The sequence below is a fragment of the Takifugu flavidus genome, chromosome 5 (assembly GCF_003711565.1).
Source record: "Takifugu flavidus isolate HTHZ2018 chromosome 5, ASM371156v2, whole genome shotgun sequence".
NCBI lineage: Eukaryota > Metazoa > Chordata > Actinopteri > Tetraodontiformes > Tetraodontidae > Takifugu > Takifugu flavidus.
The window spans coordinates 11,967,221-11,984,285 of NC_079524.1; the positions used below are offsets into that span (position 1 = coordinate 11,967,221).

The following is a 17,065-nucleotide window of genomic DNA, read 5'->3' on the forward strand; positions in this document are numbered from 1 at the left end:
CCCCTATAATTTTTTGTTAACAGTGGTGGGTAGAGTCACATTGGTGTCGGTTCAACTTCGGTCCATGTCTTTGTCCCAGTTTATCACTATATGGTCAGTTGGAGAGCTGAAACTACCTATTTTACAAGTGTCAATGGTCTTATCTCTTTAGTGTGTTTTTGTTTGAAGACCATAGGGGTAATTAAGCTACTTAGCATTTTCTTTTGTTTAGCGGAGTCGGAGAATTGCTTGCTGTGGCGGCCCACCGCTGCTGAGTGACTATAGAGGAAACACTGTGCAATTGAGTGAACAGAACCATAGACAGAGCATCTATCACAGGCTCTGGGTGTGATGCTGATGAAGGATGACGACGTTGCAAAAGCAGGCGGCCATTCACTGGTGGAATGTGAGCGGTGTAGCGTCCCTCTCAATGACACAAATCACGATGCGCCTCACACATGATGAGCTGCAGGATTTTGGTCAAAATGAAGAGTGGGAGAAAAAAAACAACCTACCCTCTCAAACACATCGTTCATTCACTTCTTACAATCATTGTTACATGATCAAGCATGGCTAGTGTTAGCAGTTATCTGCACAAGATTAAATACTTAAAAACTGTACAAGCTCTCTGAAAAACAGCAGCTGATATCAAAACCATCAGAGTATTAGAAATGCTTCCTTTGTCCCTTTATGTACTCACATTTACAGCTAAAGTGAACAATACACATCCCCCATTAATTCTTACTCTTAACATTAAAAACATATGCATCATTAAAATTAAATGACACATGTCAGAGTAGAGCGACAGCACCACAGAAGCCACATGGTCTTTGTTATTAGCACCTACTGGTTTCGCTGTACACAACGTGCGATTAATTTCTTTGTGACACTCAACAGTCAGTAAAGCACACCAACAACACCATCAGCGGCGGCGGCAGATTATAGACAGAGGGAGAAACTTACACTGGAAAAGGAAACATTTGAGTCCAGATCTGTCTGACTGTTTGGGTTGTGGAGTGAAGAAGAGGAAGAGGACGGTGATTTGATGTCATCACAGTCTTTCATGGAGACCTGGTGTTGGTCCATACCACTGTGCACAGCTTTAAACCCCAAACTCTGTCCCCGTTCTCCTCTCTCACTCATCTCCACATAAGAGAGGACGGGTTTGGGACAGCAACCCTTAGCAAGATCTGGACCTTTACCTAGCATAGATCCAGTGGCAGACCCCCCAAGCACATGTTTATCATCCTCACTGTCTCTTATCCCCTGTCCCCTATGTTTAGCACTGTGCATCTGCTCACTGCATTTGGAGGACATCAATAGTTTCTGGTCCAAGTACAGTCCTCTGGAGTATTGGCCATAATACAACGACTGGGCCAGTGCAGTCTGGGTCTGACTCATGGCCAGCTGAAGTTGAGATTGAGGGAGCGTATCAACTTTCTTGGAGTCCGAGAAGTCATGTGAGGAGATTTTGTCATCCTCTTTGACTTCTTCTTTTCTGTCTTTTCCTTTCCCATCAAGTGCTGAACCTTTATGATAAGCACTGCCGCTGTTTGGCCTGTCTGACTGCATATAACCCTGCAGGTAGTAGGGTTCATAGCCGTGGTAGTAGGGAGATTGAGAGTCTTTTGATGATGGGGCAGATGGGGCGGACAGGTTTTTACCAGAATTACCATGGTGACTGTTGGAGCTCACCTCTGAAGAGGTGGAGGAGTTGGACTTGGATCTAACGCCATCTGAGCGACATTCAGAAGATCCCCCATCCTCCCCAGCATCTGAGATGTCAGAATAAGCGGGACTGTTGTTCTTGCTGTTGTTTTCTCCTGCTGTGAGACAACTTCCACTGGAGTCAAGCCTGGACGAGCCTCCGATGGAGGGACTGGGGGCATTGTCGGTGAAGGTGTATACCTTGTCAGCTTCGGCTCGGATGCTGGCCATCCTACTCTCTTGGCTCTCTGTGATTCCATTTATCACATCCTGCTTACTCAGGTGCTCCTTCAGCAGGCTTCCAGAAATTTCCTTGATTCCAATTTTAGAACTACTACTACTGTCTTCCATTTTGATTCCATTGCTGTCACCATTGGGAGTTCTGGTTGGCATATCTTTGTTGTGTTTGTCCTTCAGCTTCCGTTTCTCTTTCTTTCTCGTCTCTTTGCTGCAGGTAACCAGAGTGGCTTTGACGAGGCTTGGCTCCATCACGATGCTTAGCTTTGGTTTGATGGGTTTCAGAGGAAGATTTTTACTAGTGAGGCCTATTGCTGCCATAGGTGAGGGCTGCTGTGATGGGGGAGTATCTGCTGTTACAGATGGGTATGGAGTGTTGGGAATAGCAATGAGTTTAGGAGGAGCTGGCGCTGGGGCAATTGGGCGGTTGGTGCGTGACTTAGATAGCTTCTCAACCTTCCCGTTAGCTTTCTTGCCCTTGTCACACGCACCTCCCTTTTTGTCAATCAATCCCTCGGCTTCCAGTTTGGGCATCTCTACCGAGGAGTTCCTATCTGGCACCATGCAGTTCTCCAGAACCACGGTCATGTTGGATATGATGGGCAGATTACTGAGGTCATCAATCAGCCCATCTTTGAGCAATGAGGTTCTTCTGGTCTTGGAGTTTGTTGTGGGTGTGTGGTCAGTACTAAGCAGTAGCCTTCTGTTCTTTGGCGACCCCACTGTGGTCACCTTGTAGAGAGGGGTAGGTTTCTTAGAAGAGCTGTTGGCATTTGAGCTGTTTGTCTCTGAGAGGTCATATGTCAAGTTGCCAATGGTGTCCTCACAGTCTGATAGTCGTCCCTCGCTATCCCCATCCTTCATGGGCTCCAGTTCAGGCTTCCTCTGTTCTTCAACCTCCAGATGCGCATGAGTCTGATGGTAGCGCAGTCCATTGATGTGCTTGTAGCGCTTAGTGCAGTTTGGGTGGGGGCAATCAATGAGGATGGGCGGGGGTGGTGATGAAGCACAACCTCCTCCAGGGTCCATGAACGAAGGGTCAGATTTACCCTGCGGTGTAGATGGGGCACTGCGGGATTTTGCCCGGATCCTCTTCCCGTTCCCATTTTTAATGTCATCAGAGACCAGGCTGAGGTCCAGGTCTGCAGGGGGTTTGTTTTTCCGTTTCCCAGAGGACAGAGAAGAGGTACTGTTGGCAGGTTTTACCTCCTCTACAGTGAAAAACGAAGGCGGCGGTCGGCAGTTGTTGATGAGGTTCATGCTGCCTCTCCGGCCCTTTGTATGGATGGTTGCTGCAGTTCCAGCTACACCACCTCCTCGGCTTCTGTGCTGTGACAGGCCTCTGACTTTGGCAGGGGAGGCTGGCTCAATGCAGAGGCGCTCAGCCATGCCCATCCGGATCCTTTTCCCTCTGCCTCGTCCACCTGGCAACTCTGGGTCACTGGAGGGAGACTCGCAAAACCTGAACAAAAGATGAGGAATATGATTAGGATGAACATCAGTACACTCAATCACTGGGATTAAGTGGTGACTAACTCAGCAATAATGAACTCAGCCAGACTGGCTGCTTTCATTACGATGTTAATATCTTTAAAAAGCACTGATATAAAAATATACATGCTACACAATATTTTTTTGCTATATCAATGTTTTAAGGTATCTTAATACGGCAGCAGAACACAGTCAAAGCTGTTGACACAGGATTTTTGCTACCTCAACAGCAACCTGAACTCTTGACACTTCACACACAAGCAATCAACCTGAACACACATATCATTCAAAAGCTCATGCAGACCTCTTTACAGAGACTCTGGGGAGAAAAATGGATTTTTCTCTGTTTTTGATATCAAGGATTTTGTATTCACACGCTGCTCCCTCTGCCTCCCCGGACCTCACAGACCTTTATATGCATTAATTACGACAATAGATCACAATAATGGTTAGTGGCCATTACTGAGCGACTATATTCTGACCTTGAGAAGCGTGCTTTGGGTGTTAATCACCTCATTATTGGAACAGACTTCAACACACACCGAGACAAGTCTTTCCTGTCCCTGACTGTGATTTGAAAACGATGATATCTCACATTTCCTGTGATGTTTGTAATTGCTTTTTATATCAGAGTCCCTGGACATTAAACAATGCTGCCGGGGTGGACTTGCATGCTTTATGCAACATTTGAAGTTTTTCTTATTTATCTCAATTCTGTGGTTTTGCATACTCAAAACTGAATTCTTAATTACCCAGGTTTTTATTTGATGTGATAAATAACCTGCTGGTAACCCCATATATACACATACATACATACATACATACATACATACATACATACATACATACATACATACATACATACATACATACACACACACACACACACACTTGTGTGTGTGTGTGTGTGTGTGTACATAGGTATATATATGGGTTTGTATGTGGATGTGTGCAAAATCCCATCTATTGTTGAATCTTAGGGGAAATCTATGATTATTCCACTCAAACATCCTCTAATCTAGTAATCCCAATAAACTCGGGTTAGTGCTGCTGACCTCAATATTTCATATTTTGGTTACAGATAGTTCCAAGAGAAACAATGCATACAAGCATACAAGTATCGTCTTTAATTAAGTGAATTATAGCTGGTTGAAGGAGAAACATTTATTTGCGTCTGACAGACATCTGCACATCTGTCAACGCTGCGTTTGAAAAGAAAAAGCAATTTAGCTCCTTTCATTGAAAAGATTAAACTGTAACTGCAATGATGCCATTAATTTACATACAGGGGCGGTAATGTGAGGATTCAGACTCAGAAATCACAGAAACACTCTCCATCTGTGAAGCCGTTGAGACCAGAGAATGTTTGAGGCTCATCACGGAACAACAGCAATGGAACCAAATCAGTATTCATGTCTAACCAAGATGAACATGTTAATAAACATGTTTATTAAAACACATGAACGCCATGAAGAGTGGCAGCAAATCGGATAAAACAGATGACAGATCAACAAACACTAATCACAATAATTGTAATAACCTTGTCATTTAAATGCAATTACACAGAAATGACACAAAACTTTTCTCCATTTATCATTAAACAGACGGAGAAAAAGAACCTTAAATGAGACACTAAAAACATTTTTTTCACATGCATAACAAAAAGAGTTACAGCTTGAAAGCAACTAGCCTTCGAAAGTAGGTCTCACAGTCAGCGTGTAGGTTTAAGGGTAATAAAAGCCAGTGCTTGAAGATGACAAATCATGTAATTTTACTGGAACGTCTGAGTTTTCTTCAGAGGTTGCTAGTGCAGCAATAGTTTTTTTTAACATCGAGGAGCAGATAGAGAAGCAATATAGTGTTACCTTGGAGGAGCCCAGTCGTGCTTAGTGCAGTCGAGCAGAGTTCCCACGTATGTTCTCTTCCTCCAGGTCACATTAACCACCAGCACACCTGTCAATCACAGCAGGCAGAGAGGGAGCGGTTAGAACCACAGGGAATCCACTGGGACCGTGGTTCCTACAGGGGTCGGAATAAAAAGGTCAGAAATCAGAGAAGCTCAGAGGAATTGGATGGTGGAGTTGTAAGAAATCTTGGTGACATTCACAAGCGTATACAGCTGATTAAGATATCGATTATAACCGACTGTGAGCGTTGACAGAGCCTCCTTTCACCGGCTGTTTATTTGATTTCAAGCGCTTATGTGACGGGCAACACATATACACAAAACAATTTGAGTTCTGAAAAGAGCAGGGCTTAGTGCTTTAGAAATACAATAAACAGGGAACGGGAGCGGAGTCAGCGATTCTAAAACACTCCAAATGTGTTCAAAACGGTTGCAACTTTGGCAGTTACAGCCCGCAGAATGACTGACAAAATGATGTTAGTCAGCAAGATCTGCAGAGGACAACAGCACTCCCATCAGGTTTATTGTCAGAAGAAAAAGTGCGAGGTTGAAGCTGTAATGTTAGGATACCCTTCAGCCATCTGTATGAAACATTTCTCTCCTCTCTCCTGGTCTCCGTCTCGCTCTCTCTCTCTCTCTCTCGCACTCACCAGCTGACATTTGAAAACCATTAACCTCCGTTTTGTGATGTGCCAGCAGCAATGTCGAGCAAATCAAATTTTGGCTGCATTACGGCGTTAAAATGAGGTTTGACTGCAGCACACGACTTCTTGATCTTCAATTAAAGCCGATGGCCGCCGCCATCACACAACACGCTCTCAGATAAATTAGAGCCGGGAAACACTGCCAAGTGTGTTGTTCATTTCAGCAAGAGGTGGATGGGGATCAGGACCATTTCTCTGTTTCATCACAAGCTAAAATCTCCAATTAATAAGTGGGATGGAGGTGATTGGTGAGCAGCTTAATATTCCCAATATCCACTTTAAGTATCCTCATAAAGTACTTTGATAGAGTACTTTACTCTCTACACTGGGCTGATATCTCAAAGTTAAAGTCTGCCTTTACTGAAGGCCAAGTCCCAGGCTGCCTGCAGCCTACACTCTAAGTGGCTGCAGGGTTTAACAAGCCCCGATCTGCTAGTTTGATGTTGTAAAAAACATTTCCTGCAGCAGGTTCATTAACTCTACTTTGCAACATACAACACCCCGTCTACCAAGCCATTAAAAATACAAACACAACTCTCCGCGCTTCTAAAATAGACTGCAATGTACAACTCTTGACCTTAAATTTAGATTTTAGGTGATTTTTCAATCACAGCTGAGGTAGTGCACCCATGCTCACACAAAAAAAACCATATTGGGCACTTCTACCTGCACAGGAACGTATTTGGTACCACAACAACAGGATGGCTGGACATGGATTTTCTCTGCTTTGATCCTGTCCTGTGGTTTTGTAAGCATGACTGAGAGGTTTTAATTGCATTTATTAGATAGGATAATTAAAAGTCAGCAGGAAGGCCTGCGATGATGTGATTAAAGGTCTCTGTAAAGATCTGAGCTTCCACAAAAAAGAAATTATGAGGGAAGAGCGCAACAAGATGCATAAATTCATTTCTAAGATTTCCTACGTGGTTTTAAAAAAATGATTTTTGTAGGGCCAACAGTTGATCTGCAGCTTCATCAGGACCGATGTGATGCTCAGTTCATCCACAGGTGCTTTAAGTGATTTAAATTTATTGTTCCAGTTCAAGGACAGCAGTGTAGTCTTCACTGTCATCCATCCAAGATTGAGTGTTGCTATTTTGAGCCTGCATCACTTTTTATCTTCTTATATTCCTTTCAGCTCTCGAGTTCCTGTCTCACTGTCACAAATACTTTTTGCAAACATTTCACAGAACATGCATGGTGCTCAAAATCCTTCAAGGCCTGTTTTTAATTTCCAACCCTTCTTGAAAAGAAATATCCTTAAGTGGCAGAAGTCCCCAAACCCACGGAGTGCTGTGACTTCAGGGTTTGTTCATTGCTCTGCAAAGAATTCGAAAAAAACTGGTTCTCTGTCTCTCTCTCTTCCTTCCTGCCTCCTCGCCGACTGCACATCAAAACAATTTCATCGAAAAATCATAAAACCCTCTTCAAAGTCCCCTTCCATCCTTCTGCACGCCTCTCTTTTTCTCCAAGCTTGTTGGTTTTCTTCTGATTCAAAACTCAGTGGTTGGGGAAAAAAAGAAAAAACAATGACTGGTGAAATAGATGAAAAAGCTCTATGACTGAATGAGGTAGTACATTTTAGTGCCACACACAGCGGTTGAGCTTAAAATCTTGATTTTTTTTTTTTAGCAGTACTATAGGACTAAATGATAAGGAGAGAAAGAGCCACCACTGACCCAACCAAGTGTGAGGAAGAATCAATGCAAATAAAATGGTGGAAAACAGGAAAAAACTAAAAACTCTGTGATTTATTAAACCAGTCTTTAAATGTTATTTGCATGAATTAGTACAGCTGTTGTCTGAATAAATTTGAGTCACAAAGACAGGAGGTCTTGAAGTCAGATCAGCCTGTGAAGCTCAGCTGAGAGTCGAGCCAATCACCACCTGATTAACGCTCATCAGCCCCAGACCTCCTGCAGAGAGGAGCAGAGAGGAGATGGGGGAGTCCAAGGCTGAACCGCTGATGCCGTCTTCATCTCCATCTTTCCTCTCCGCTCTTCCAATTAGCGTTCAGCTTAATTAGCATGCACGCGGCGTCCTCCACTCGTATCCTTCTGCAAGAACGGCGCTCTGCTAATTTCTCCACCTCCAGAGCAACAGTCCCCAAGCAGCACAGCAGACTTAAAAAATACAAACATTACCAAAAAATTAGTCTTTCTCCCTCATGCTCCCTCCCCCTTATCAGCCTGTGTTCATCTATCTGCCTGTCTCCATCTTTCCGTCAGTGTGAAAACATCAACGAAACCTCTGCTGCCACCCTGCCCATCTCTCACACTTCACTGTATCACCTCCATCCAAACCGTCAGACTGCATCCATTTTGTCTTATCAATGCATCCTTCACCTTTGAAGTCCAATTATTTCTCATCCCTGCTTCCATCTGTGATATGTCTATAGAAAACCTCCACACACCCAGTATTTTACCTGGCCACATAATAACATTAGATTTGGTTTTATAACTGCTTATATACAGGTTTATAACCATTGCAAAGAAGGACTGCAGTTACTTCTTTGGGCTTAGGTGGATTTTACAGATTTCTGTTCATAAGCTGCATTTTGTGTTCTTTTATATGTAAGTCTGTAAGAAAGGAGGAAACACATTAATTCTCTTCAGTCCACATTATGTTGGGGGACAAAAAAGATGTTTGGCCTTGAGGCAATATTCTACCACCAAGAAATATAAAATAGCTGCTATTTAGTTTTTAAAACATGAACAAGATTTAAATGTCAATTTACTGTATTCTAAAACATATTACAAAATGTGTATCAAAAATAATATAACATTTAGAAAACCTCCAATCCTGTGTTCTATATAAAAATAATAACAAAATAAGACATTATAGAAAATAAATTCTGTTCTTTTAGCATTCTGACATAGGAGACCAGAATCTGAAAGGCTGGATAAACAGTAATAAGTAGCAACGTGAAGATAGAGCATTGGGTGACATATGGAGGATTATTTTGTTCAAACTGCATGTTTTTCGCTGTATAAATTCCTTCTGTGGGCTGTCTGGCTGCATTTATCCACCTTTCATACTCCGAGGCAGAAGATGTTCTCTTCACTCTCGTTCTTTTCTCTGTTCTCTGTAGGAGCGTTGCTCAGACCAGGATATATTCCCCTGTGTTTTCTCCTTCCTCTTCATCTTTCTTCTCTCAGACCGAGTAGCCAGAGTTAATTAATAGGGGGCCAGGAAACAAACACCTCTCCACCAAACTCGACACACCACTTCAGAGGCCCTGCGGCTGGCAGAGCAAGATGGGCACCAAATGATGGGATTTATTCATTAGCAGCCTCAGTAAGGCATTACACCAGCGCCGAGGAGCCGCAGTGCCGAGCGCTATCCTCGTTAACTACCTATCAAAGTGTAGCAGCATCAAAATCTGCGGATGAATCATTAGACCGTCTGATCCGTCGCCTGGTACTCCCAAGGTATCGTTTTGTAGCTCTGGATGGGTTTCTGGTTCTGCTCTTTCTGCATTGGGTACTTGGTATCCTGCATCTTAGTACCAGCACAGGTCTCCTGAGAAAATCCATTTGAGATGCAGCTTTTATTGTCTTTATCTGTAACGTTAAAAATAATCTAATACCTATGTATTTGCTTAGCGTGTGGTTTTACAACTCATGCAGGCCAAAAATTAAGAATCCTTTTGGTTGTTAAACAGAAATGTGGCGCTTAGAATGGGCCAAATAAAAGAATGTCAATTTTTTTGACTGTAATTTTAGAACAAAATGAACAATTATGAACATTCACACACCAAAGATCCACCTTCAGAACCTATTCCAAGGACACTTGAGCCTCCAGACTACAGAGGCTTTATATTTAACTAACGACCTTTGTGCCACTCACTCTGTGACCTGAGCTACAACCATCGCACAGACATCAATCAGCTGAAGGACACAACTGTGTGTTACAACAGATGACCTAACTCCACTCCTTACATTTAAAAACCCATGTTTCAGCAGCCGGTGGCCAACTCAGCTCTTATGTCGATGTTATAAGTATTAAATTCTTAATTAACATTATCAAGTGTATTCAACTGGTAGCAATGTATAAGGATACCAGTACAGTACAGAACTAATCATCAAACATTATTATTTTAACTATTATTATTAAAGTGTAGTATGTCTGTTTATGCTCTGTGGGTTATAAAGTTTACCCACCTATGAATCTAATGAGGTAGGTAAATTTTAAAATCTCAAAAGAAATCCCATTCAAGCAGAAAGAAATAATCTTTTCAGAGATTCAGCCATTCAGTCCCTCAATTATGATTGTATTCTCTACAAACAACTCTTTCACAAATTCAAATGTAAAACATAAACTGCAGCTCTTCTTTTTCCTATCAAGTACTCTGCATTCATGGTGGCACAAGCACAAGAGGACAGCAGACAGCATTTCAGCGCAGTAATGGCTGCATTTCTGGAGTGGACAGAGATGAGCCATCCATGTCTGGTCAGGGCAGCATTTGTGATTGTTGCCGACCGTCTAAGTGTCGGTGAGTCACAGATTAAATTGGCGAGACGGCCGCTAACTTTCAGACCTGCAGGCAGTTTAAAAGAAAAACACCTGGCTGAGGACATTGAAGGGTAAGTCTAGGCTTCTTAACATGTCAACAGAAAATAAAAGTCCTGCCAGCTAAAGTCGCCTAAAGCTGGCGGATCAGAAAAGCTGCTGATGCACTTCCACCATTTTGGCTTTTCCAGAGTCACTGAGGCGTGCCGAGTGTTTTATTTACACATGTTCACCAGCTAAAGGCCTTTCACAACTCTACATCACAAAACTGCTGTCCTGCAAACATTAAGATGTTCACATTAAGTTAGAACATTGAGGCTGTGCAGCACCGTGAACAAGCCCGGTTCCACTTCACGCCACGTGAGTACAGGCTTAAATAATAGATGTACTGAGAGTTCTGTCAAATGCCAGAGCAACACGAAGGCTAAACAAAAGTCCTGCGGCGTTTTGCTGACCTTCCTCGGTCTCGTGCCAGACGATGCCTTCCAGGTTGACACTGGTCCCTGGCTGGCAGGGCCCCAGAGAGGAAGGGTCTCCCTCCAGTGCCCCCGAGATGCCTCCATCTTGGGTGTTGGTGCCGATGGATCGCGTCCTCACCGTCAGCTGTTTGGGACTCGAAGCGGGCAGGGCCGGTGGGGAGAAGGAGGGGGTCGAGGGCAGAGAGGGCCCGGGGCCCCCGGGGTGACCAGGAGCGGGAGGAGTAAACATGGGGTCCATCTGAAAGTAAAAGCAAAAGGTGGACACTAGCTTTTAAAAAATCCAATTGCACCTGAATTCCTGGCCAACAAAGTGTGGAGAAAATTTGGTAAAAGATTTATTAATGTTGAAGTAATATTAGTGATGTGAGTCAATGTGACATTTTTGAATGTTGGATCGTCCTGCTACAGAGGACATTTTAGAACAGGAAGCATTATCTCTAAATGTCATACCCTTCATTATTCTGTCTACAGCCTGCACTTCCCAACTTTCTAAATACTAACTGGCAGCTAATCATCTCTCCAATACATCCAGACTTTGCAGAGAACCCTTCTTTCATGTGTACTCGCCTCACCTAATCTCTCTATATAATGAGTTGCAAAGAGAGATTTCATCCTCAAGCTCCTGTGTCTATAAGGAGAAACTATGTTTCCTGCCAACAGGCACATGCAGTCGATTCCACGTTGTAATTAGCCACATTTGCACACAGCAACTTGGTAAAAAGCTGCAGCTGTATAATAAGACAACATTACTGCAGTGTGACTATAACAATAACGGCTTCTCTGTTGCCATGGGAAATGGGCTGTGGAGCTTCTCTAAAATGAGGTTCAGCATTTTTGCAGTTACATTAACAAGACATTTGAAGACTTTCTAAAAAGCTGCCGAAAGCTTCGGACCACAGTCGTCCTCTGTTTTTCTGCAGCCTGCTCATCAGGATGTGACCTCACGTGCTCTTTAAGTATGTGGCAGCTGAGTAGATAAATGTGAGGAAAATGATCCTGATCCAGAGTGTCATCACAGTGAAAACCAGCTGTCAATACACCCTGCTGGGTCTGTAGCACAGTCAAGGTTGTTGTGGTGGCTAAGCAGTGGTATATTCTTCATGCAGCCACCTACACGTAAAACAATCTGTCACAGAAGCTTTGAAAAGGAGATGAAAAGAAACTGGAAGGACAGTGAAATCAAGGCTGCCAAATAAGATGTTTCCCAGCAGATTAACAGCTGGAAATGAACAGTTGGTGGGGGTGAAGTAAACCGGCCTCTTACACAGAGATTGGTGCAACGTTGCAGTAACAAAGACTCCTCTCGGATTCTCTTTCCTTTTTCATCAAAAAGCATCCAAGTTAGGTTGATCCACGGTGGTGGCGCAGCTGCACAGGACTGCCCCCCCGTCTGGCCTTGTGGGTTCATCGTGGCAACATTGCATAATGACATAAAGCTCCTTAAATTTATTTACGCAGAATATCAGGGAGGTGTCACAACACTGACTCACGGTTTCCTGTAATAAAGTAATCCAGCATCCAGCCATTAGAAGAAGACGTGTCAAGACACACTCAGCTGTGAGGGAGGTACTTCTGTCCCCGGGAAAACGAGACTTGTCTCTGACCTTCAGCACCAACCCAAAACCTCATCCAGAGATAGCTTTCAAATTTGCGACTTATAGACACGCTTTTTTTTTTTGTCTCCGGGTAGGAATGGATTCTGTAAAGATCTTTAACTGATGGAATGGACCTGTGTGGACACTCTGTCTCAGCCTTTCATAAAACCAATTCTTCGTTTTTTTAAAGTGCGTGATAGATCTTGGCTGTCATCACTTTGGTTACGTGTAATAAAACACTAAGTCATCCGTGTGTGCCTGAGCTTTACTCCCATCTTCAGAGCTTATTATGGTCCCAATTACAACAGCACTGGGATATAATTCTGCCGAGAGGGCAGCAGCAATAAGGAATGACGGATTTTTCTCCCCGGTGCGGCTCAATGAAGATCACAGGTTTTGTGGATAACTCATGGCAGGAAATTTACTGAATTGGATGAGAACAAAAGCTCAGTCTGTAGTTGAGGAAACAACATCACTTTGTCAGAGCGTGTGTGTGTGTTTGTGGTGGGGGGTGTGAGGTGTGCCATAAAACCAGAGCTAGGTTACAGTTACTCGAACAAATCTGACAAGAACACAATTTTTTCTTTTCTCACTGGATAACGAAACAGACAATGTGCCCATTTTAATAAACTCCCTCTGGTGTCTTTTTTTCTACTGCAGCGTTTGCTCTCAGTTCCAGCACTGTGGGCAGAATATCAGCAGCTATTTTCTCCATGATTAACCTGTTCTGCAGTTTGCAAAAAAGTGAGTCTGTATTATGCTCACAACTTGCAATGTGTAGGATGGACCTGGACATTGTGCATTCCAAGTATTCATAGAAACCACTTCCTTGTATTACATTCCACAGTATTTATATAAGAAACAAAAAATGCAAATTTATCATGGAAATGGTAATAAAACAAAATAGAGTCGATCCCCTGTGCTTCCTGACACTGTCTGTTTACTCCCACACAGATGCTGACAAAGACCACACAGGATTTATCCTATAAAATTCACAAAGCAAATTAAGTCTAAAGGAAGGATTGAGATCCTCTGTGAATTCTGTTCCGCCGTTAATGCCTGCTCCTCCCTCCGACACCCAGAATAACAAGTGCTCAATCACAATTCACACAGCAGCTCCGGACTGCCGGAGTCACAAAGCAAAATAACAAGAGAGAGAAAGAAAAAAGACAGACTGGAGTCCCTCATGTGTTCAGTGCTTCGAATGCATCATACACTTCCTTTTAAAACAGTCCAACATTAATGAAAAACAATGTCAGTGAGAGGATATCCAGAAAGAATTAACGTAGTCTGAGACTGCTGCTGAAATAGGCATGTGATAATCAACATATTTACCATAATATAAAATTATGATTGGCTGGACTGGATCTGATGAGCAAATCAGGTCAATTCAGTAAAATTAAAATGCCAATGTTCATCAAAGGTATGAAGAAAGCTAATTTATACCAAATTTAATTGCATATATCTACTGGGAACAACAAATTAAAAGACAAAATGTGAGTAAATAACATCATGATTGATAAAACAATCCATTAAGATAATGAAATGAATTATCAACAATTAAGAAAACTGACATCTGTCATCCATGTTCCTAGTAATTAAAATTCTCCAGTCACTCCCAATTCAGGCTTCTTTGATCACTGTTTAATGGTTTTCCACAAGTTTCTAACATGTTTTATGTGGCGTTTAAGTTTAAAAAAAAAAAAGCACAAAACTAGTTCTTGTTTCCACGAATCCACACAGGAGACTCAAGTACACAGAGACCCAAATAACACTAAAATATGCATGGGCCCTGGAGCTGTGCACACACAAGGACTCCCTCTCCACTTTTCAGACAAAACTATCTTCATCCGCCTTAACAGAATTAGCAGAAGAAGCCAAACCTTTTTGTCGCGCATTAAAAAGTGCAAAACCAGGCAGTCCCCCAAAAACAGTGTTCAGACTCCTCAAGCTCTTATCACACTGTCCTCTGTGTGACACAAGTCTTCTGTAGAAGCCTAAAATTTGCCATTACTAAGTTGTCCTTGCACAGACAAACTGGTAATTTTGTATAGGTGTGGAAAAGCAACATAATGAAGAGTCAGTATGAAGAAAACAGCAGCTAACGTGATGATGTTCACATAAATCAGCCCCCTCCTCATTAGTTTGTGTCGCACGGTGTGTAAGAGAGTAAATTCGGGCATACCAAAATCTCACCAGCAAAGCAAGAAACCAAAGAAAGATTTAAGTTGTGTATTATAAAAGTTCCGGTGCTGCATGAGGATTTGGGCAGTAAATGGGTCCAAATTCCATCTAGAAAAAGAACAATGTGTTAAAAGAAATGACAGGAAGCAAAGCTGTATAACCCAGGACGAAGTGGCAAAGAACTCACTGCAAGCAGGCTTCAAATGCTAAATTCTATGCTATTTTTTAAATATATTGACTAATTTCATAGTACCATGTTTGTACAGTCATGTGGGTTAAAATAACCACAGATCAAGGCACAATAACAGCAACCACTCATAATTAAGGCAGCCTCAGACACAATAAGTACAATTAAAATCTCAAAAGCACGCAGGCTTAAAAATGCCGTTAGCTTGAAAAAAGAGCCCGACGTAAACAAAGGACGTGGAAGACAAATGTGGCGCTAAAGCAAACTAAAGCAGATTTATGTTTGCTCTGACATGCTGGAGCTTTGTGTTGAGGCTGCATCACAAACAGGTGCAAAAACCCACATACAGAGCTGCATTTTCCCAAATTAATCAGCAGAGTAGTGGTGGGGTGTCTGGGGAGCCAGCTGAGGTTTCCCATTAATTCTGCATCTCGAAAAAAATCTATAATTAACGGGATCTTTTTGCTTATTTATTTATTTTAAATCACATTTGAGTCACATTTTACTTGCAGTACAGTCTACTGAAAAATCCCATTATGCGTTTAAAGAATGTTTGCTCGGTGATGTTAACGATCTAATTATGCACCTTTTCACACTTAGTGCTCGTCTCCTCATCCAGCTCAGGTAATGAATTAAGGGTGAAACATCTCCATTTTGACAACATGGGACCTGGATTTAACACACAAGCAGCAACAAAAATGCAGTTGATCAGCAGCAAGGATCCATCAAGATTGTCCATGGCAGACCTGTTTCTCTCTGGCTATAAAGACATCTTTTCCTGTCTTGCTTGCTCACCTCCATTTCTCTTGCCCTCTGTTGTCTTTTTCCTCCCAGCCTTCCCCCTGCTTCCTTTCCATTTCCACCTTCTTGTCCTGATGTCCCCCACCCCCCCTCCTCTTGTCCTCTTCCTCCTCCCCGCCTATTAAATCCCCCAGTGAGCAGCCACACTGACAGTTTTTTCCCCAGACAGAAATCACCGTCTTTATTGTCAGGCTGCTGAAAGAAGGCAGGGTGTGTGTGTGTGTGTGTGCAGACAATCTGTGATTTTGAAGTGTGTGTTTGTGGCGTATGTGATTTTTTTTGGTGTGTGAACGGCAGCCATCTTTTTTCTCCCATTTTCTCTCTCCAGTGCCTCTCATCTCTCTCTTCTTCTTTCACTCCTCACAAAATCACTCCGAGTACACACACACACACATACACACATACACACACACACACCACTTACCTTCCTGCTGAATGACAAGCATTAATGGCACAACATTACTCACCGCTGTAATAACTCCTGCTGCTGTGAAGCGTTTGAAAAACATCAATCGCTTTTGCTCCTTTGACACCACCAACACTGCACAATCAACCATTTCCAATAATTATGTTTGCTCAATTTGCCATAAATTAATCACCCCTATTTTCTGCATCTGGAGCAACATTTCTATTATAATACACAGTAAATATTGTGTGATTTGCCTGGCAGCTGATTTAACAGCAGAGATTGTTTCATTATAAGCCAGGCAATCATGTAACAAAAGGGAAGTAAAAAAAATTTAAAATGATACGACTGACAAAAAGTAGCGGATCTCCTCAACAGCAACTGGGTTTAAAAAGGTTACCTCAAAAGAGGACTGCTGATGTTCTACAGCCATTTGCTAACCTTCAGATCAACATGTTTGGCATCATATCAACACTAATTCATCTTTTTCCAACAATAAAAATAAGAAAAAACATGACTGGAGGTGAATCAGGGTCCCTTTAGATACAAGCTTGTCTAAGGAAATCGTGTTCACCACATTCACGTCGTCCTGGTGAAACTATCCCAACAGCCTGGCACCGTTATATGGGTGCAATGGAAATAGCAGCGGTCAGATAATGAAGCCAATTTCTTTCTGTTTTTCCTGGTTTTCAAATGAAATTTTGGTGATTAATTGAAACGTTAACTCTGCAGCAAATTAATACAGTAAACGTGGAATTATGGACAAGTGTCCTCCAGTATGTGCTGTTTCAGGGAGCTTTCATTGTTGAATATCAATCAATGGAAGACAAATCAATGGACAAAGAAATGCTAATGAAGATGTGTTGGCGTTGAGCTC

General features: G+C 42.5%; 1 protein-coding gene across 5 annotated transcripts in view; it reads right to left on the reverse strand.

Annotated features, from left to right (window-relative positions):
- Positions 1-17,065, reverse strand: part of znf608 (zinc finger protein 608) — a 30,041-nt gene that overhangs the window by 4,960 nt on the left and 8,016 nt on the right. For all 5 annotated transcript variants that reach the window (XM_057033316.1, XM_057033314.1, XM_057033315.1 and 2 more), the window contains exons 2-4: positions 10,992-11,253; positions 5,280-5,367; positions 943-3,385 (exon numbers count right to left, since the gene is read on the reverse strand). In XM_057033316.1, coding sequence (XP_056889296.1) covers positions 943-3,385; positions 5,280-5,367; positions 10,992-11,253 — 2,793 coding nt within the window. The remainder of the gene's footprint in view (positions 1-942; positions 3,386-5,279; positions 5,368-10,991; positions 11,254-17,065) is intronic.